Source organism: Hibiscus syriacus, unplaced genomic scaffold (assembly GCF_006381635.1).
Source record: "Hibiscus syriacus cultivar Baekdansim isolate YM2019G1 unplaced genomic scaffold, ASM638163v2 tig00116958_pilon, whole genome shotgun sequence".
Classification (NCBI taxonomy): domain Eukaryota; kingdom Viridiplantae; phylum Streptophyta; class Magnoliopsida; order Malvales; family Malvaceae; genus Hibiscus; species Hibiscus syriacus.
In genome coordinates this window covers 401,602-424,772 of record NW_024063484.1, presented here as the reverse complement: position 1 = coordinate 424,772, position 23,171 = coordinate 401,602, and the positions used below count along the sequence as shown (strand labels likewise).

Below are 23,171 nucleotides of genomic sequence, written 5' to 3'. Positions count from 1 at the left end.
AAAAGAAAGAAAAAGTATCAAACTTTTGATCAAGCATGAACATTGTAGGGGAAAAAATGGGGCTAGTTTCCTTTAGATTGAAAAATATACCAAACTATAAAAGCAATGAGCCCAAAAATTGTCTATTAAATATTGAAAGAACAAATTGTATATAATAATGGAATCCCTTCCTTAAAAAAATTGTAGTTCCTATTCATTGTATGCTACCTAATGAAAAGACCTGATATATTGTTATTGAATCTAACAATAAATATGTTGAATTGTGGTGGTTGCAATCACAGTTTGATACCTTCATAGATGATAAAAGATGCTTGCTTTATGAACTTTGTCCAATTTGAGATACTTGTTGGCCGGATAAGCCACGATCTTGACGAGGAGTTGGGTGGTAAAAACCATTTCCTCTCACCTACTGTAGACTCGCACACTTCTATCATTGACACCTCCCCTGCCATAACTCCAAGCGCCAAAGCTCCCCCTCAGAGCTTCTGTCTGGGAGCTGCCCCAGCCTCTACCCGTCCCTGTCCAGAACATTTTAACAACAGAATACGTATGGGAAACAAATGTATCAAATTGAAAATATAAAACATATTCCAATACGAAAAAATACATCCATTAAAAGAAAAGAGAAGGAAATATGTACTTCCTCCTCGAGATGGGATATAGCTGTTTAGTCTCCGCTCTTCGATGTACACTTGTTGTCCAGCAACCTGTGCAGTCCCTGCCTATATGCACATATGATTTAACTGAATTAGTATACAGTATTTATCAAGATGAAAATTCTATATGAACATAAATTAATTACATTGATATGATTTAACTGAATTAGTATACAGTATTTATCAAGATGAAAATTCTATATGAACATAAATTAATTACATTGATATCATATCTTAAACAACAAAACAAATAGGAAGGACACAGTGTGAAAGAAGAAAAATGGATGAAAAGGCTAAGATATTACTTAAACAACAAAAAAAGGTGTGTTTTCTCTAAGTAAATTCAGACCTTGACTGCATTTCGGACTCTCCCCATATCTTCAAACTCAACGAATGCATAACAAACACCAGCATCCTGCACACGCATGGAACATTTTAGCATCAAAAGCAAGATACCATAATAGGAGTTCAGAAGAAGCAACAAAGTGTACCTTGCGACTACGGATCACCACTCCATCAGGACTGATCTCACCAAATTTCTTGAATTCCTCAATTTCAGATTCCAAAACAGTAGATGGCAAGTTCCTTACATAAACGGATTTTATTTCACCTAAAGAACACGAGCAGCAAATTAATCGAACTTGATTAGCTTAAAAAATATAGCAAACATGTCCCGTTCTATAGTTTCAAGATAGACCAATGTTTTCAGATATTGGACCGGCAAAATCTAGTGGAATTTAATAAACTTGACATTACCAACATCCAGTGAAATAATTGAGCATAACTGGAGTACTTGAAGCTTTACCTTCACATTCTATGGCTGAAATTTCATCAACGGTATCAGCCCCGGACATTTCAACTACATTTGAGAGAAAAGGCTGCTGGTGTTGGGGAGTGTGGTCCCAGTCAGAAGCAAGGGGTGAATTCTTGTTTGCAGAAACTTTGGAAGCAACTGATGGTGCCAACTGTCCTTTAGCAACCCGTAGCTTCAACAACCATGCAATAAGAACAAAAGAAAATAAATCAGTATCGAGAAGAGAAGTTGATTTTTAATTAAATAAAAATAACAAATTTATGACACATAGAATAACTGCTGCATGTAGAGCATACAATAGAAGCATAAGTGTGCTTTTGGGGTTCCTCAATGGGTTCCTCGACAAGAGGAAGATGCTCTTGGACAGTATTCGCTGTATGCAGAATTGAACCATTGGACTCTTGCACAGAACTGTTGTCCACAATACTTACAGATTCCAGAGCTTGCTGAAGTTGTTGTTCCGGGAGACTAAACTTGTCAACCAGACCATTTTCTCTGACATCAACGTGATCCACAATCTCCTGTCCTTGGATATCTCCACCCAAAAAATAGCTTGGCACTACGAAGAGAACTAATGTTATCAGCTAAAACAACTAAAATATCCTAGTTTCCATGCCATTTTTTTAGAAGAATAAAACAATTACTTTTAAGACATGCAAACCATATGATCATACTCGTCCCAAAAACTATATTTGTAATTCAATTAGTTTCAAACAAAGCCTTACATCAGGTCAACTGATAAGGAGGATCATAAAATTCAAATGTCAAATTGGATGGAAAATACCTGGTTCAGGAATTGGTGCTGATGCATTGAGTTTATGATCAAGATAGTGTTGGGTTAATAGGATAGCTGGATGGTGGTGAATTTGTTCCTCGTCAATAAAGTGAAGGATGTCATTTAGAACAAAAAAGCCTTTCTCTTGCGGTGCAAGGAAAAAGGTTGAACAAATTTCCTCCAGGAACTGAAATTCTTTACTAGCACGGAACCAGAAAACATCACTAGAACACCTGCACTCCAAGTTTCAAGGGAACATGCTGTCTTGATCTCAATCCCGGTGAAGTTGAGAGCCATAACAAGAGTGTGAATTTGCTTCCAAATGAAAATATGAAAAAAGGGAAACAATAAACCAATAATTCCATTCATTGAATGCATAGATAAAATCAAAATAACATGAGAATGGGGAAATACAACCACAAATGAAATTGTGCATTGTTATGCACTATGAAAGTAAATTTAAGAGGGCATAAAAGAATACGAAAACTAGTTTTAAATAGCTAAGTGAATATATTACCAACATAGAAAGCATTATCCCATATTACTGCTTGCATTTGCATAGAAGCGAGGACGGACGCATGATTTTATGCTAGGGGGCGAACTTATACAATTTTAGGGCGAAAACATATTAACAATAGAAAATACAAAGAAAATATCTAAACTATATGGGAATTTAAAATTTTCAGGGGTGACCCCCTCGGTCCATCACTGTATTGAAGTGTATAATAATTAAGAAGTAGTTACTAAATACATTAAATGTACTAAATGTCGTGAATTAAGACATTACCCCGTAAAATGTAACAAAAAAAAACAGCAGAATCTTTGTTTTTGCTGAAGATTGCAGCACTGAAACGTGATAAACTAGATAAACAATTGAGTAAAAAAAATGAGAAAGCAAAACTACCGGCATTGCAGCTGCAGTTTCTCTGTGACTGCCATCAACACGAACCATGGTACTCGCATCACTATAAAACTGGTGCACTAAGTGTGGCTGCTGTAAAAGTACCTGATAAGTGATAATATTGCCCCACAAAATATGTTCCAACCTGAAAGAAGAAAAAGAAACCCAGAAATTATTTGTTCTATATTTTCACTATATACTTCAAAATAAAGAAATAAAAACCACAACTTTCAAAATGAGGAAGCAGGTAGAAAAGGCAATGGGTATTTAGAGATCTGCACTAAGCTTCCACATTTTAGCACACTGAAATAAACCAAACAAATAAAACCCCCAATAAGAGATGGGTATTTAGAGAAAGAGGAGAAAGTGTCACCTTTAGAAAAATATATGCGAGGGAAGAGTTTCTCCACTGCTTTATCCCTGGTGCTTCATTGAATTTTAATTTTTAGCTCTCTTTTCTGTTGTTTGGGTTTTTCCTCTTAAATTATTGTTTTCTTAAATTTCCAAATTTTGGTAGCCGTCAATGACTTCATTTGTAAACAGTTGTGGAAATGCGTGTAGGCACCTTAAAAGCAAAAAGAACCTCAAAACTGAAAAAAGGGGAAATCTTTTTTCCTCAAAGGATCAACCTTTTCGGTAAAATCAGCCCAATAATTATAATGGGTTAATTATTTAGTCCAATAGGACGATCCAAAAATTATTTTGAGATCTACATTATTAGCTATAGTATTCATGAAAACATATTAAAAATTAGAACTCTTCATATGATATGGAACAAAATTGTATGGAATTTATCATGGCCGCATGACGAGTTTAAATTTTTTAATATATTTTATGAAACTCGTCGTGTACACTGTAAAAATATCGTTGATCTCAAAATAATTTTCAAATTACCTTATTGGGCTAAATAATTTACCCGTTTAAATTATTGGGCTGATTTGGCCAACCTCTTCTTTAAGCGGGTTATATTCTAAAGATAATGTAAAATGGTGTTAAATTATCTAGAATTTTAATATTATCTGATTATAATTTAAAATTGTAAATAGTTAAAATTACTTGAAATTATATTATCCAAAATTTTAATATTATCTGGTTTTTAAAATGGTTGTTATATTATCTGGAATTTTAATAATATGTTAAATCTAAAATTTAGATAGAGTCTAATTATAACACTTCAAATTTCTAATGATAAAAATAGGGTAAACTACATGTTTAATACTTAAATTATCAGTTTTGTTTTATTTTAGTACTTAAACTTTCATTTGTTTCAAAATCATACCTAATATTTACTTTTTTGTTTTGTTTTGGTACCTCGTCGTTAAAGATAATGTTACATCATGATACTTTTTTATGGGTAAATTATATTATTCATCACTGAATATCTTCTCACTCCTATTTTGATCACTGAAGTTTAATTTTTTTAATTTAATTACTTACCTTTCAAATTATTCATAATTTAATCACTCTAACTTTCAAATTTTTTTATTTTACTTATATATGATTAAAATAATAATAATAAATTTCATGTCACAAAAATTATTAGTAAAATAAATTAGAGTGATTAAAACATGTGCAATTTGAAAGTTGAGTAGTTAAATTGAAAGGTTTTAAACTTTAGTAACCCAAATAGGAGTGAGAAGATAGTTAAGTGATGATTGATGTAATTTATCTATAAAAATGCCATGTGCAGTAGCTCCGTTAAGATTTTAATGGCATGTTACTAAAACTAAACAAAAAATAAAAGTTTGGTATGATATTGAGACAAATGAAAGTTTAGATATTAAAACGAAATAAAACTAGTTGTTAAGGTACTAAACGTGTAGTTTACCCTAAAAGGTATTAGCCGATCGTCTTCAGCTATTGAAAAATCGTGTATCGAAGCTATGGATGAAAGTTTTTATCTTGATGTCATAATGCTGTAAAGTATGTCGAAAATTAGAATTCAATCACTTCAAATGAAATTATCAAGGACTAAATTATAAAAGTGGATAAATTTAAAGGATCAAATATCTTTTTCAATTTAGATATAGTAAATTCATCAATAATTTTCATAGAACAAACCCTTAATTTATATGACATGAATTTATTAAAAGTACAAATTTAAATCTTTTATTGGTAAATTCTTCGAGTTGTTCTCAATAAAAACATTTAAACTTCTAGGATATGATATACTCATTAATAATACATATTCATTCTTTTTTTTTTGTCGATAAATTCATCGAGTCACTCTCACAAAGATCCCCCAAGACCTATCCTATTATATGAATTCATTAATAGTAAAAACTCAATTTTATATATGTTAATTGTTTTTCAAAAGGATAGGTAAAAATATGCACTATGAAAGTTTGTATATCTTCGTTTGACAACATTAAACTTAAAGAATTAAATTGGATATCCATCCTGAATTTTTCAACCGATAAACTTAAGACACATCCCTTAATAATTCATGAACAAATTTTTGCTAAATCTTTTGACTAGTATATTAATTAGGTTCTTTTATGAACTCTCGTACTCCAAAGAATATCTCGTTCTTTTTTTAATGTCTCACAAACTCATGTCTTATACAAATATATATCTTCTCGCTATTGTAAATATGGCTATGAGCTATACAAATTTTGAGCAACTCGATATTTTACCTAGTTAAATCAAAAACAATAAACTCTAACTTTATGGTAAAACGAGTAATACATGTTTACTTAATAAATTTTTACAATACAATTGTTTTGCTGAAGGTAAAAATATACTCACCAGTGGAGTTAATTTCATCGTTGTTGATTACGTAATTTGTATCACAATATCCACTAAGACTATAAAAAATCTACCAAATTCCAATCATTTTACTTTTAAGAGCACATTAGTTTAAAAATTTTAAATTCGACCTAAAATTAAAAATTGAAGCTTGATTTAGTTTGAAAAATCTTAAATTAGAAATATTCTCAGATTTAACTCGATTGAAGTTCAAGTTGAACTCGAACATAAATCTTAAGTACATAAAAATCTTATATTATATATATATATTGAAAAAGAACAACATATAAATATTAATATTATTAATAATTTAATTTTAAAAATCTAAAAAAATATTAATATTTTTTTTCGCTCATAATTTTTTTGAATCGAGTATCAAGTAATTTATTTCGACACGTTAAAAATACGAGTCTAATTCAATTTTGAGTTCAATCTATTCAATTCAAAATTAATTAAATTTTAATCAAATTAATTTCGAATAATTCATAATTTGTCACGTCAAGTCCTAGAGACTTAAGAAAATTTATAATTTACTGCTACTCGACACTTCTGAGGTTCCTCGCGAAGTTGAGCATTGGATCATCAGCCGACCTAATTGTCGCACACTCCTAACATTTTTCTTTACCTTTTTCTCACTCTCTGCTTTCTGGGAATGTTATTCCCTAAACTAACCCGAAGTTTTCACACAAAACTCAGCAGACACCTCTCTTTTTCAACCCCGGCGTTCTTGAAAACCGATCAAACATCCATAACAATCTCAAACCTTAAACCCCACAACTCCGAAATTTCTGTTTTGATGAAAAACGGGCTTATCCAAGAAGCTCAGAATCTGTTTGACAAAATGCCTCACAAAAACGTTGTTACCTGGAATACCATAATTCGTGGGTACTTTCTGAATGGGTATTTTAGTAAAGCCATTTCTTTGTTCCGGGAGATGCCAGAACGTGATATTTTCACGTACAACATAGTGATTTCAGGGCTCATGCATGGCCGAGATGTACAAGGTGCATGTGAGGTTTTCGAAGGGATGGTTTGTAGAGATGTGGTAACATGGAATGCTATGATCGGAGGGTATTTTATGAATGGAATGCCGGACAAAGGTTTGAAGTTGTTTGAGTTGATGCCTGTAAAGGATGTTATATCTTGGAACTTGGTGATTGAAGGGCTTATGAAATGTGGAAAGCTCGACCTTGCAGAAGAATATTTTAAAAGAATGAGTTATAGAGATGTAGCTTCTTGGACTGTTATGATTTCAGGGCTTTCAAAAGCTGGAAGGACGGAATACTTTGAAGAGATGCCGGTGAAGGATCTTCGTGCATGGAATGCAATGTTGGAGGGTAATATAGGGGTTGAGTGTGTTAACTTGGCAGATAATTTGTTTCATGAAATGCCAGAGAAGGATTTGGATTCCTGAAAATTATTAATAAATGGTTTGGTTACGTGTGGGAAGGTTTACAGATGCTTTGGGATATTTCATGGAAATGCCCTCAAAATGTTGTAAAACATTGAACTCAATCTTGTTGGGGCTGATAAGAAATGGACTTGTCAAGGAAGCTCATGCATTTTTGAAGAAACAACCATATAATAATGTTGTTTCATGGACGGATGTTATCGTCGGGTATTTTGGAATCAATGAGGTTTGGAATGCTACTAAAATTTTCAAATTAATGCTGATTCGAGATGCGACTGTGTGGAATGTGATGATATGTGGGCTTTGGAGAAACTGATTATGGAGTTGAAGGTTTTAAGTTTTTCATCAGAATGAAAGAATCAGGTTTCCACCCTGATGAATCTACATTTACTAGTATTCTCACCATATGTTCGAATTTGCCAAGCTTAGACCTCGTATACCAGATTCATGCTCAAGTAGCTAAATCGGGTTTAAATCATTTCACCGCCGTTTCAAACGCTTTGGTCACTATGTACGAAAGATGTGGCAACATGCACTCTGCTTTGCTGGGGTTCTTTTCCATGCCAAGCCACCGGGATGTTATTTCTTGGAATTCTATAATATGTGGATTTGCGCACCATGGAAATGCTAAAAATGCTCTCAAGATATTCGAGCGAATGAGATTAACTGGTGTTAAGCCTAACCACATAATTTTCGTTGGTGTATTATCGGCCTGCAGCCATGCTGGTCTGGTTGAGAAAGGCAAATACTACTTCGATTATATGAAAAGTAAATGCTGTCTTGAGCCTACAAGTGAGAATTATACTTGTATTGTGGATCTTTTGGGGAGATCCGGACTCATAGACGAGGCAATGAGTTTTCTTAATGAAATGAGAGTCGATGGTATCGAAGTTCCGGCTAGTGTTTAGGGAGCTTTGCTTGGAGCCTGCAGAATACATAATAACATCGAATTGGGTGCGATAGCTGCTGAGAGAGTTTTGGAAATGGAACCTCATAACTCTGGTATATACTTAATTTTAGCAGAAATGTATCTTCTTGTGGACGAAGAGATGATGCTGAGATTATTCGAGCTCGCGTGGAGGAGAAGGGAGTTAGGAAGCAACAGGGGCGTAGTTGGGTTGAGGCCAACAGCGGCTAGTTGTTGACAACCTGTTGTGCAGATTCTTGCATTTTAAGACTTGCTGCACCGTGAGGTTATATACTCAAATTTTAAGCTCAGATTAATTGTTGATGAAGTAATATTGGTTGATGTATGTATGTATATATATACGAGTTCACTACTCAAAATAATGAACTTTAGTAATGGCAACTTAACAACGTTAAAATAGTAGCTATTTCCAGTATTCATCAACAACATGAAAATAACATGTAGTATTGAAAAGAATTGGCGTTTCAAAGAATATCTATATAATTCTTTGATGCATCAAGATGGCACCAAAACCTGTATCTCAAATTCTGGATCATCAATATGGCAAAGAGTTATCCAAACTTTTCAAGTGTTATGGTAAAGTGACCTCAATAAATGATCCTAGTGATAAAAGATGACATTCTGTTTACATGTTTCGAGTTCAAATAACATTATCTATAAGGTGTGCGTGAATTTTTGAATTCAAAAGTTGTCCGTCCAAGTTATTCCCAAATGCTTCTCAGGCTGATGATCAATGTACCAATCAAAGGCTTTTTCAACCGATCAAACTACTTCACCACGAGAACACCATCAATGCCAATGTTACTAGAGGTTCCCACAAAGTACACAACATGTTTACGTAGATTTTCTTTGCAATACAACTATTGCAACATGTTTTTGATGTATACATATGTGGTTGTAATTGCTCGTAATTACTTATATTTGATTCAAAAAATTTAATTTAATAATTATTGAATCTAGTTTAAATTTAAGTAACTTAACCATTTAAGTTCTAACATCAAAAATACTTAGAGTAAACTATTAAAATGGTCACTTGCCTTTTATATTTGTATATTTTTGCTCACTAAATTCAAATAACTTAAGTTTTGGTCACTTGTGTTATCGTTTTATTAAGTTTTGGTCACTATAATGTCAAATGTTGTTAGCCTAATGACGTGACATGTTAGTAAAAGAGTTTAATTTTTATTTTAACCCCTAAAATTTAGATAAAAATACTAATTATGGACCTTTTTGTAAACTTAAAAGTAAGAAAACATATTAAAAAGATAAATTGAAATTTTATCCTTAAACTACTTTAGGTTTATAAAAAACCCATAATTAATATTTCATCTAAAGTTAAAAGATTAAAACAAAAATTAAATCTTTTTACTAACATGTCACATAGTCAAACTAACGACATTCAATGTACTATATATATATATATATATGCAACTTTCTTTAAACTTAGGGGGATAGGTGGATATTTTTTGAAATTGTAGGGAGCTAAGTATATTTCAGACCAAACATTAGAAAGTTCAGGGTTTAAGCCCTTAGAACAACCTGTGAAATCAGGGGTTTTCATGAAAAAAATGTGGAGCAGAGCAGGCTCGAGGTGGATATGCAACACGCTTCGGCGGTTGGTCAGCGGCGGCGAGGCGCGCCGGATATTGGACGAAGGTGATTGGATTTACTCACCAGAGTGGTGGGGGTCCGAATCCCAATCAGAATTCAACGGAAACACCGTCTTCCGCTCCGTCTCCGATAAAGGGAACGGCGTCGTCTCCGTCCTCGCTTACCCTTCTTCTAGGCCCGTCAGTTTCTTCGCATTACACTCTGTTTTTAAATTTATGCATCGTAAAATCACTCAACTTAATTGATTTTGACAGTATTATCTGGTTTTCAATTGTTTTGGATTTGGGTAAATATTGGTTCTTCTTATTGAAAAGCTTATTTTTTTCCAATTTTTTGCTGCGAAATTCTTTTCTGCATCATGAATTGGTTTATTTTTATAGAACAAAGTTCATTGGCCAGAAACAGAGAAATGGCTTCAGCAAAGGTATGAAGAAATATATCCAGGTTATGAACAGAGTGGCAATTTTAAGATACTTGGATATCAATGGCGTGTTCTTCGTTTTAACGATCATACTCGCCAAAGTACAGCTAAAATAATGGCTGCTTATCGGGAAACTGAACCTGGCTCTATATGTTTTATGCAGCAGCCTCAATGCCTAGCTATGCCATGTAAGTTGCTTCTCTATTTCTTTTCTCAAATTTAGTCATTTGTATTATGTTTCTTTCAATTCTATATCTGCTTGGCTGCTCTCTGTTAACATTCAAATCAATAAAAGGGATGCTGGCAAGAATAATTGGTGTGTTCTAGTGAAATTTTAAGGATCTGATAAATTATAAGTTTCTACTCATTTGTATGTTTCTCGGAATGACCGCTAATACTATACGAACTCATATTTTCTCACACAATACACATCTACAAATTATTTCGTAAATTAGATTGCTGGCAGATGAATTATGTTTTCTTTATTTATGTATATATATATTTGTATATACCTGTTTCCTGCATTTTAATGTTTATAATCTTATGTTATGTTTGATGGTACTTTTGCAGATGTTAAAAGCATGTTGTCACTTGGACTGTCTACTATTGCATCTTCTAAATATGATCTGATGGCAGCAGTACACGGGAAGAAAAGGATGAACATTTTATGCATTGGTCATGGCGGGGGGAGTTTGCCGTTGTTTCTGGCTAGTAAAATTCAAGGTAGAAGTTAGTTATCGGTTTTGTATCTCTTTTGCTTGCTCAGTGTCATTTGGTTGTTGAATTTTTTGCCCCTTTTTGAACAAGAGAAGGTTCAATCAGCTAATGTCACCTTAGATTGAAGATACAGGTTCTTCATACTCTGACATATTACGCCCGTTTACCATCTCAATAAAGCCTTTTATTTTGATATGCATCCAAATCAACTGACCATAGATTCTCTGCATCTTTCAGGTGCTGTGATCCATGTTGTCGAAATTGACACTGTTGTTATCTCAGCATCTGTGCAAGCAATGGGCTTTCCAGCCTTCTCAGTCATGACACCATCAGGCGGTCGTGCCTTGCTAGAATCCAACATTATCAACGAAGTAATGTGGAAGGGCATCCACGAGAGGCTATACCTCTCCGAAGCAGATGCCGAGAAGTATGTTGTCGGGAACAATGATCTGTATGATATCATCTTCGTTGATGCTTATGACGGTGATGACATCTTCCCTAACAAACTGTGGGATCCACACTCCCCATTTCTCAATTCTCTCAGTGATCATCTCCATCCTGAATACGGCACCGTAGTGTTGAACCTCCAAGCAGACTCCTATAGTTCAAACCCCGACGAGTCTGTTTCCTACTTCAACCAGCGACCTCTGCCGTTGGGAAAGTATGTCTCTAGAGTTTGCAAAGCATACAAAGACGTCCTCGTCGGAAGCAAGTGCACGAGCTATGGGAAATCCGGGTGTGGTTTAGGGTTCACTATATCAGTACCTTTGGTGTGCAACAAAACATTAGTTGTGAGCAGAGGATTTGTTAACAGGGATATGGTAATGAATACCCTAATATCTAATTCTGGTAAAGTAGATCATATGTTAAACTTACCATTCTCATGCTTACAGTATATAAAGAGTGATCTTATACTTATTGACTAATGTTTCAATTTCATTTATGAAGTTGTGTGTGTGTATATATATATATATATATTATTGACAGAATTGTGTAATATCTTTGATAAATCAATTATGGGTTCTATTTTATACATAATCTGCATGAATCAAACTATTTTGATGATTAAGGAATTGTTGTTGTAAATGATAACACTACTAATCAGTAATATTCAAAGTTTGAAATGAAAAATGTGCAAATTCTTGAGCTTTGGTTATCCTAAAGGCCAATTACAAGACAACCCACAAGTTTAGAATGAAAAATTGTATTAAATAATATTTAAATATTAAATATTTAATAAACTTAAAATTTCATCTTATTAGATCAATCATAATAAATAATATCTTTTAATTAATTAAAAAATTATTTAACTGATAGATAAATTTTAATTAGTAACAAATTTAATAAAGCATAATTTTTTAAATATAATCCGGAGACATATGATAATTTTTCAACTTTGTTCTTCAAATTTTTTGAATTGCATTATCAATATAACTTAAGAACAAATATGATTTATTGATGATGAATTTTGAATTAAAATTTATCAAATAGTTATTTTTATTTATTTTATTTTTAAAAATATAACTTAAATAACATTTAAAATTATCTCAACTTTTTTTTAATTTCATTAGTATGAGGGAAAAGTACACAAATGGTTCCCCAACTATAGGGTGTTGCTTTATTGAATCCTTTGACTATTAAAAACTACAAAATGATATTTTAAATATAAGAAAATGTTTTGTTTAGTCCCCCGACTATTAAAAGTTATAAAATAGTCACCTGACTATTCATATATTCCAAAATCATCAGTTTTCATTAAAAAAAATTAATGTCTGTCTAAGTTGGACGTTAACCTATTGAATAAAATATAATAGAATTATATTTTAATAATATATACTAGTATAACTGATGATTTCAAGCACTGACTCCTCAACATAATGTTTCAAGCATTGCTTCGACGATATAATTTAAATAGAGATTTGATCCATAAATACAACTAAAATGATTATGAAATCATATTTATCATATCTCAGTCAACTAGTTAACGTCTATCTCAAACAGCCACTAATTTTTTAACGAAAAAGACGAGTTTAAACCATATAAATAATTAAATGAACCATTTTATAATTTTTAATAATTATGAGATTCAATAAAGCAACGTTGGAGACCATCTTTGACTTTACCTTTACCAATACACGGTAAATAATAATAGGCATTTTTTAAGTAGAGTAAAAGTAAATTTTATCTCTCTGAACAAAAAAAAGAAAATGAAATTCCCCAACCATGTTAAAACTAAAACGTTATCTCTAGGACAAAACCCTTCACTTGGTTTTCTATCCTCAATATTTCATATATCTCGACAAAGAAACCATGTCGGTCTTCGGGCAAGGCTCCCCCGCAAACGACGACTAGACTGTCCCGCGCAGTATCCGAGTCCGGAGCCACCAAGAGGGTTGCCAACGCCGCCGCCTACGTCTCGAAGAAGCTGTTGAAGAGCACGGGAAAAGCGGCATGGTTCGCGGGGACAACGCTCCTTATACTTGTGGTGCCACTTATCATCGAGATGGGCCGTGAGCAGCAATTGAATGAGCTTCAGTTGCAGCAGCAAAGCCTCCTTTGCTCACGCCCTCTACCCGCCGCTCCAAAGTAAAATGAAGAGAAAAATCGCTTCCATGGATGAGTTTGAGGGGTATTTGAAAATTTGCAGACTTGCTGTTTTTAACTGGCATATGGAGATTATGAAGTTTTATTGTTTTACAAGTATTGAGCTTTATGATTTTGTTGTGCTGAAATTCACGAAATAATTGAAACTAAAGCAATGCATGAGGAGTTGGATGAAAATTGGGAGTAATACCAGTTTGTTGGTTCGGAAAAAATGTTGGTTTTTTTATCAAAAGATTCTAATAAGATTATAAGATAGTATTAGTTTGTTTATAGAGATGTTGTCTTCCATGAACAGACATTTCCTTTTCATTTTCGTGTTCAAGAAAATCTTTATGTTTTCCTTCCTCATCTGGTCATTCAGATTCTGATTTTATTGTTTTGGTACTACCTCCTCCTTCTAGTCCCGAATTATTATCCTCAACAAGTGATCTTTCTTATGTTCCTAATCTGTCACATGGGTCCCCAGAACCTTCCACTATGTTGCAGGGGTCTCCAATATCTCCTCCTGCTATTCCTTCATTTCCTAAAGAAGCTCTTGTTGTTGCTAGGAGGTCTTCTAGGGTCACTCGTCCTCCAACATGGTTAGGTGATTATATTTGCAGTAATCAATCCTCTTCCTCTGTTTCATATCTTATTTCCTCTTACATTTCATATGCTCGTTTACCTTATTCAACACAATTTTTTCTTTCTTCTACTTCCACCTTGGTTGAACTTACCACTTATAATGAAGCCATTAAATATCCATATTGGGTTCAAGCCATGGATGAGCAGATTCAGGCTTCAAATCAAATAGGACTTGTTGTACCTCTTCTTGCTGGGAAAGTGTCCATTGGGTGCAAATGGTGAAGTGGAACGCTTTAAGGCCCACTTGGTGGCCAAGGGCTATACTCTAAGAGAGGGTGTAGATTATGTGGATACTTTTTCTCCAGTTGCAAAGATGGTTACTGTTCGGCTTCTCATTTCCCTTCCTGCAGTGCATCATTGGCCATTGTTTCAGCTTGATGTCTATAATGCTTTTCTACAAGGAGATCTTGTGGAAGAAGTGTACATGGATTTAGCTGCTGGTTTTTGCATTCCGGGGGAGTGCAAGGTTTGTAGGCTGCAAAAATTATTGCATGGGTTGAACAAATATCACGGCAATGGTATTTAAGTTGACAGAAGCCCTTGTCATTGCTGATTACAAACAGAGTAAATTTGACTGCCCTTTATTTTCAAAAAGAGGAGACAAGATGGTATTCATGCTAATATATGTAGATGATTTGATGATTACTGAAAACAGTTTAGACATGGTCAATGAGTTGAAAGGAGTTTTGCAAAAGATTTTTCGAATGAAGGACTTAGGAGAGTTGAAGTTTGCACTTGGTCTTGAAATCTTGAGATCAAAGGAAGGGGTGTTGATTAAACAAAGAAATATGTCTTGAAACTCATCGAAGAAACAAGATTGGGAGATGCAAAACCAGTTTTAACTCCCTTAGAACAAAACATCAAGTTAACGACAACAAAGTATGATATTAGTCTGCAACAACAACAAAGTGATATGAGGTTGCAAGCATACAACAACAAAATGATGGTGATGAGTTACCTGCAGACAAAATTGTTTTCCAATGACTGATTGGGAAGTTAATCTATTTGACACACACGATACCTGACATAACTTTCTCAGTACATCATCTGAGTCAGTTTATGTAAAGCCCAAAACGGTCACATTTGGACGTTGCCTTGAGAGTAGTGAGGAATATAAAGAAGGATCCAGGTCAAGGTATATTGATGGATGCTACAAGTACTTGTGAGCTTGCTGTATATTGTGATTAAGACTGGGAATCTTGTCCAATTACTAGGATGTCAGTTTCTGGTTTTTGTGTCAAGTTGGGGAAATCATTGATCAATTGGAAATTTAAGAAACAGAACTCAGTGGCTAGATCATCCGCTGAAGTTGAATATCGAAGCATGGCCATAGCTGCAACAGAAATAGTTTGGTCGACTGGTTTGATATAATTGGGAGTCAAAGAGAAAGGGCCAATAACACTCTACTGTAACAGTAAAGCTGCGTTGCAAATAACTGTAAATCCTGTTTTCCATGAGAAAACCAAACACAGAAATCGATTGCCTCTAGGTTTTTGAAAAGATACAAGGACTAATAAAGACAAGCCGCGTTTCTACCACAGAACAATTAGCAGACATCTTCATAGAGTCTCTGAGTGTGAAGCAGCACAAGTGTTTAATGTCCAAGTTAGGGGTTAGAGATATATTTAAACCTCCAACTTAAGAGTGTTTTTGAAAAGATACAAGAATGACTAATTAAGACAAGCCACGTTTCTACCCCAGAACAATTAGCAGACATCTTCATAGAGTCTCCGAGTGTGAAGCAGCATGAGTGTTTAATGTCCAAGTTAGGGGTTAGAAATATATTTAAACCTCCAACTTAAGAGAGTGTTAAAACTAAGTTACTAATTAGTTAGGTTGTTGGTCCTTTCTGTTAGTAACAATTTCTCAATTAGTCACAACAGTAGTTTTTTCTTTAAATATATTAGTTAGCAAGTTTGATGAAGTAATGAGAAGTAAAGTAATTCTTGAAACTTTTCCTATTTTAAACACAAATATGAATAAACACGCACACCTACACACAAAATTACTTGAATTCGTATCATCTAAGAAAAAACAACAATCCCTAATACCACTCTTTGAGTCTACTTTTCAAAATGAATTAAAATTTCATTAAATTTTTAAAAAATTTAAAAATTTATATTTTAACGTTATTTTCATTAATTTAAATAAAAATATTTTTATATTATAAAATTTTTTAAACGTATGGACCAAAACCTTTGTTTATCTATTTGAATGCTTCAAGGATGTTGTGATCATCCTATCTTCATGGCCTTCAAAATTGTCAATGCTATTCCCCTAAGCGGTTAAAAGGAATGTTATTTTTCTTTGAAGTATTGGATTCAAGCAGCTGTGTCTGCAAGATATGTGTGCGTTGTCAATAACTAAATAAAATCTTGAACAAATACCACCCTTATAATCACTCCAAATTATTAGTAAAAAAAAAACTTCTACAATAGTGAGAAAGATACTAAGATGATAGGATCATATTGCAAACTTTTGAATTAAAATTGACATTGCTACAACAAATCATGTTGATCAGATACATGAACAACTAGTAACATTGACAAATAATTTCAACAATTCCTTTAACAAGTAATCATGAAAGAAGCAAGGATTTGAAGTTAATGAACCTTCTAGAAAGAAAGTGTCCTTTGAAGAAAAGAAAAACAAATTAAATGCCATGAATGCAAGAGATATAAACATATTCAAGCTGAATGTGTCAATACTATAAACAAGAAAAGAAGTAACTAAGTGACGACTCCTCTTGTGAAGAGGAAGATTGGTATGATGAGCTTAGCAAATAGCTATGTTGCTTTCAATGTGACCAAAGAGAATAGGGAACCTAGTCAAGTTGATAGTGTCATAAAAGGAGATAAAATCTATCCTCTAGTAGATTCAAATGAAGAGATTGATCTTTATTACTGCCTATGAAGGAGATATGTGATTTTAATTCTCAATAATTAACGAGAATAAAATGTTCAACCATGAGAATCACAAGAAATTAGAGATTATCAAAGATTACAATGACAAGGTTCAAATGATGGGTAAAGAACTTGGGAGTGCCAAAGATTTTTTTGTTAAAAGGTGAAATTCAAGTTTCACATGGATTTAGGGATGGATACAGAGGTGGACAGAGGCAGTTGTCCATTGGAAAATTTTAAATTTTTATATATTTTATGTTTTCTATTAATAATCTATTTTTCTCTTCTTAAAATTTTATAAATTCTACCCTCCTAAAATTTTATAAATTTATCTCCTAACATAAAATCATATGTCCGTATTTACATGGATTAAATTTTTATGTGCAACATCTAAATTTTTTTGGATGCTTAGAAAGTTGCATAAACAACTAAGAAAGTTCTAAGTTCGAGCAGCTGTGTCTGTAGGGTGTGTGTGCATTGTTAATAAGTTAAGAAAATTTTGAACAAATACTATCTTGTAATCAACCCATACTATTTATTACTTTAGTGCAAGATTTGTTATTCTTGATGATATTGAGTATAGAGTGAAATTCAAAACCTACAGTGATGAATGAATCTTCCTTGGATACTCTAAGAGTAGCAAGGCCTATTGTGTGTTTAATCATCTTGTAAAGACTTTCATGGAATCAACTAATGTTATTTTCAAAGATAATTAGGGACGAAATTGATAAATTAGTGTTTCATACATATGTTATATGATCAATTACTCGTATAAAAAAATTATTATGAATTTCCAAAATTTTATAGTTTAACCTATTTCTACGGGATCATCTATAGAAGAGATTCATTATAAGTTTCTAATACGAGTAATTGGGGATAAAATAACTAAATTAGTGTCAAGGAGGTCGAGATAGAACTATAAAATTTTGGTGGGGGGCAATGTTAAAAAAAATTGGTTTGAAAGGACTTGAATTAAATAATTACTTTTAGGAGGGGTTGAGAGTGTGATTTTCCATTTAACTAAAGGATTTAATGGCTTAAAATAAAATTTTAATATTAAAAGACGGTTGATTTAAGATCTAAGCCTAAATACTAGAGATTGTGGTTTCTCTAATCGGATACTCGGACTTTCATTAATTGTTTCATACGTACATTAAGGTTCGGGGTAAACTACACGTTTAACATTCAGTCACTTTTGTTTTGTTTTGGTAATTCAACATTTTTTTTCAAAAATTATATTTAACATTATATTTTGGTTTATTTTGGTCACATATCATTAAAAAAATTAACAGAATCACTGATGTGGCTTTTTTTTTCCTTTTTTTTAATAATGATGTGACATTATCTTATGGTGACTCGTCACCATTAAGTTTTTAGGATGGATGACCAAAACGAAACCGAAACGTCAGACATGATTTTGAAAATAAAAATATAGTTAGATGACCGAAAAAGAATAAAAATAGTAGTTAGAGTACTAAATATGGAGTTTACCCTAATATTTTATACCTAAACTTAGAGCTTAATGGAGTTTCACCAATAGAAAAAAAGTAACCCATTATTTTCATGTTTCCAAAATACAGTCTTGCTCAACTCAGTAATTTCAATTGAAAATGGAAAAGGGAAAAGAAAGATAACTTTCCTTTAGGGGGGAAAAAGGTATAAATGTGCAGTTTAAAGACAATGCTCGAGACAAAAGCCTAAATTATTTGGTGTTTGTTTCGGGATGAAACAATACAAATTTGATGAATGAAAGAGACATTTAATACAAAAGAATGCAAAATAATCTTTTTGGTCTTCCAACTTTACCAATCAAATCAATCAAGTCCTTAAGTTTTTATTATATATTTTTAGCACTTAAACTTCTATTTATTTTTATCAAATTGACTCAAACGTTTACAGGACATTAACCAAAGAATCGATCAAATGGGGCATTGGAAAAAAATTGATCACGTATAGGGTGGGGGTGGCTCGTATAAGGTTGGGGGGAGGGGGTTTGGAAATTTCTTTTTATTTAATTATATATCTGTTTATTTCATATAACAAAAATATTAAAAGAAACTATATTGATTTATTACGTATCTGTAAATTTTCATAGTTTAATTTATAACGAAAGTGCACGAACTAAATGACATTAGTGGTTAAATAAATGATTGTTATTTCTTGAGGTCTAGGGTTTGAGTATGACGTTTGTAGGGTGTATAAAGTTCATTGTCAAATGATTAAGAACCTTTTCAAGTATATATTACCTTGTAATCATCCAAAACTAATAAATAAAATTTATAATGAAAATATAACTTAAAATTAATATAAGAGGTAAGTTAATATTTTACCGTACTTTATCTACTAAAATTTTAGTTTTAATATAATAATAAACGTTTTCTTATGTTTAAAAACAATTTAAATTAAATTTTTTTCTCAACAAGTATTTTTTAAAATTATAACAAACTTATAATTTAAGATGATATAAAGTATAATTTAATATTTATAGATTTTATCTACTCTTTTTTGTATTTATCTGTCATATAATATTTAAAATTAAAATGCAATATAGTTTAAGGTGAATGTAAAATGTAATGAAATATTTTATTAAACTTTGCTTATTTATTTTTTATTTACTATTAATATAATAATAAAATTATTTTTATGTCCAAGCAAGAAATAACATTAAATAGTAAATTTTTTATATGTAAATTTGTATAGTTTAAATAAAAATATGTATACAATTTAAGAGGAATATAAGGTGTAATTCAAGATGATTTTATCCAATTAAATTATTTTAAGTAATATTATTTTTATTATATAATAATCAGAAATATATTAAAATGTTCTTTCACAACCATGGCGGCTCTCTTTTAAATTATTAATTATGAACAAATCTTGCTGATAACGTATTATATAATAAGAAAGAACGAAACACTTAAAAGAACAAGATGAAGATATAAGAATAAGAAAACAGAACTGAATTATTATTTCAATTTAAGTTACATACAATGATTTCTTTAACTTCTATCTTTATAGCCATAAATAATAGATATAACATACACCTCTAATACTATTGAATATACATCCACGTAAATAAATATACATAATAAAATATTTTTTTAATGTCAATTTAGTAATAGAATTAATTATAAAGGATATTTTCATCGATTTAAAAGTTTCTATAAACTTCTGCTTTTATATAGATTACAGATAAAATTATTCTTTTATTTTTAAATTTTTAATGACGGAAGAAAATGAAAAAATAACTAACAACATCCCAACAGAGTTGTTAATGTTTCATAACATTTGGGTTAATTTAACAAGAAATAAAAGTTTGAGGTAAAAAATGATAACATTTGAAGGTTAAAATGTCTAAACTAATAAAATTGGAGGTTAAAACGATCATTATATCAAAGATTACTTATTTGATATAATTTAGGAATGCTTATTGAGCAAATCGTTCGCGAGTTAAACAGTGTTACACTCGAGCTCGTTAAAAAGCTTTATCGTTCCACTCGACTCGTTGTTTATTTAGTCTATAACATAACATATGCTCAACATCATAAATAGTTTATTGTTTTTGAAATTTTCAGTTCTCTCTTCCCTTTCCTCGTAAAATTAAAGTTCTTAGGAGTGAAAAAATTATTTAGTTGCAAATCACAACTACCATTCTTATCAAACTTTTAATATGAAAATGACTACCAAAATTACGTAAAAGATAGTACATTACTATTTAATATATCGGTTTAGGATCTCAATGATAAAAAAGAGAATAATTTTATCCTTAGATAACTTGAGTTCTTGTGAATGTGTATGTTCAATAGACTACAAATCTAAAACATATAAGTTATAATAGAATAAGAAAAGAAAAATACTTGCTCAATCTAGGGTAGCATTTTGGTTGTATAATTTAATCAAATAAAAGAGGAAGCACCATGGCTAAAGTGCTTTATGGAAAGCATATAAAGACATGAAGAAAATGGAGGATGGAAAAAACAAACACCCACATGGCCAGAAAATAAAAAGCTGCTAAATTAGGAAGAAGGAAAAACAAAACAATAGTTGTTTTACAATATATCCTCTCTTTTTTCACATTTTGTGAAAAAAAATATTCATGTTTACATTTTCATTGAAAATAACAAAAATTAGCATATCTTCAAATACAATTTGATAGGTGAGACCCACAATTCATATGCTTCTTCTTCCTCACCAATAAACCCATTTCAAAATTCAATAATCTGAAAGGAAAAAAAGTCATATCATCAATCTCACAAAAAAACCCAATTTTTTTCAACATTGAGATCAAATTTTGCACATACCATCATGTTTCTTCTTCATGACATTCCTTGCAAACATTAACAAAATGACAAGGAATCCCACACTTGCTGCCCCTCCTAAGATTATAGCCACTGTCCTCCCTGTGTTTTGCCCTGTTCCTACACCAATCCAATACATAATTTATACCCAAATTTTATGCAGCCATTAGGATTCAAAAGAAATCAAATTCAATTACCTGATGAAGATGAATGTGGATATGAAGAAGAAGATGATGACCTTCTAGGGACCCCATTAGGATAATAATTGTAACTAATAAAGCATTTGTGGAGATAGATTTGACCTGAAATGGAGCTCCCACACTCAACTTGAGCTCTCTGAACAGCACTCTTCACACACTCTCCACAATCCGTAGCCCCCACATCTCCTTCGCATTGCCCCAAAAGGTAAACAAATTGGTAATTTGTGGTGTAAAAACCATTGTTGCTGACAACCCCACTTTCCAGCACCGAGAAGGCAGTGTCCCTCCTCTCTTCAAACCCAGTCCCGGCGACGTTGGTGGCACCACAAGTCTTGAACAGCATCTCCATGCCGGAGATTTGAGCAAAGCCGGCGACTTCGTACAACATGTAACAGCCGTAAAGCTGGATCCTTGAAGCTAAAGTCTTGCCACAAAACTTGTCGGCCAAAGTCGGGAGCCTGCTAGCACAGTTGTAACAGTCGCCGTTGCTGAGGTCTCCCCTGCATTGAAAAAGACCGGTGATTGTGGTTTGGCCGGTGCCCGTTGTTGTCTTGTAGAACTTCACTTTCATGGACTGTGAAACCAGGGTTTGGAACAAGGTGGATAAGGCCTGGGAGTAAACCCCGGCTGGATCTGAGAAGGACTGCTTTGCACAGCCTTTGTAGACCAGTGTGGTGTAGTCTAAAGCTGATTCAACTGGAGAATAAAGTTGAAGAAGAGAAGAGAAAACGAGGAATGAGAGAAAAAGAAAAAAGGGTTTTGAAGAGAAACCACAACCCATTTGTTTGGGGTGTGTTTTTTGGATCAAATCATGATCTTTTGGTTGCAGGTTTGGTAGGGATCTAAATGAGCTTGATGGGTTTTGTTTTTCCCAGATTCACTCACCCTTTGGTAAAAGGGATTTGAGATTTTTAACTTTACTTTTCTCAAATAAATGAGAGAGGGGATAGACAAAGGTTTATCTTTTGCTATTCACAAGACATGAGAGAGAGAGAGCGAGGACAATGCATAAAAGAAATCCATTTAAAAATAAAATCCCATTAAACAACTGTGTTTAGTATTTTCAATGTGTTTAATATTTTCAAGAGAATGAGAACAAAATGAAAACCTTTTTTTTTTAAATGGCAGAGAAGGTTAAAGCAATATTCCCGTGTGTAAAAGATGGCAAGGAGGTATGAATGTAGGAGTGTGATTTTGTGTGAGGAAACAGAACACTGCATTCAAGTTTGACTAGACCACATCTCACTTGACAACAGCTTTCATAACATTTTTTTATTTTAGGGTAAAATATATAAAAGTTCTTAAACTTTTGAGGTGATTGCATTTTGGTCACCTAACTTTTACAACTTACAATACAGCCACCGAACTTTTAGTTTGTTTTCAATAAGATCCCTGACATTATCTTCCATTAGTTTTATTTGACGTGCCATGTTAACTCCATTAAACCAACCCCCTCGGTCTTCTTCTTCTTTTTTCATCCTCCTCCTCCTCCTCCTCCTCCTTCTTCATTCTTTCTTCATGCTTCTTCTTCTTCTTCTTTCTTCCTATTCTTCTTCTTCT

General features: G+C 32.6%; 2 protein-coding genes and 2 pseudogenes across 3 annotated transcripts; 2 read left to right on the top strand and 2 right to left on the bottom strand.

Annotated features, from left to right (window-relative positions):
- Window positions 1-179: 179 nt before the first annotated feature.
- Window positions 180-2,602, bottom strand: LOC120189528 (annotated as a pseudogene).
- A 3,906-nt stretch (window positions 2,603-6,508) lies between these two features.
- Window positions 6,509-8,548, top strand: LOC120189542 (annotated as a pseudogene).
- Window positions 8,549-9,746: 1,198 nt separating this feature from the next.
- On the top strand, window positions 9,747-11,927 carry LOC120189545. The gene is made up of 4 exons (XM_039192804.1): window positions 9,747-10,023; window positions 10,225-10,453; window positions 10,836-10,988; window positions 11,220-11,927. Exons 1-4 carry the CDS (start codon window positions 9,793-9,795, stop codon window positions 11,906-11,908), a joined length of 1,302 nt encoding a protein of 433 aa, XP_039048735.1. The 5' UTR covers window positions 9,747-9,792; the 3' UTR covers window positions 11,909-11,927.
- Window positions 11,928-21,185: 9,258 nt separating this feature from the next.
- Window positions 21,186-22,552, bottom strand: LOC120189450 (plasmodesmata-located protein 2-like). 2 transcript variants are annotated; one of them, XM_039192736.1, is made up of 3 exons: window positions 21,609-22,552; window positions 21,415-21,525; window positions 21,186-21,333 (listed from the first exon to the last, which is right to left on the bottom strand). In XM_039192736.1, the coding sequence occupies exons 1-3, from the start codon at window positions 22,390-22,392 to the stop codon at window positions 21,326-21,328; spliced, it is 903 nt and encodes a 300-aa protein (XP_039048667.1). In that variant the 5' UTR covers window positions 22,393-22,552; the 3' UTR covers window positions 21,186-21,325. The 2 variants fall into 2 exon arrangements, with proteins under 2 accessions (XP_039048667.1, XP_039048666.1); XM_039192735.1 differs by having other exon boundaries at window positions 21,187-21,333; window positions 21,415-21,531.
- Window positions 22,553-23,171: the final 619 nt, after the last annotated feature.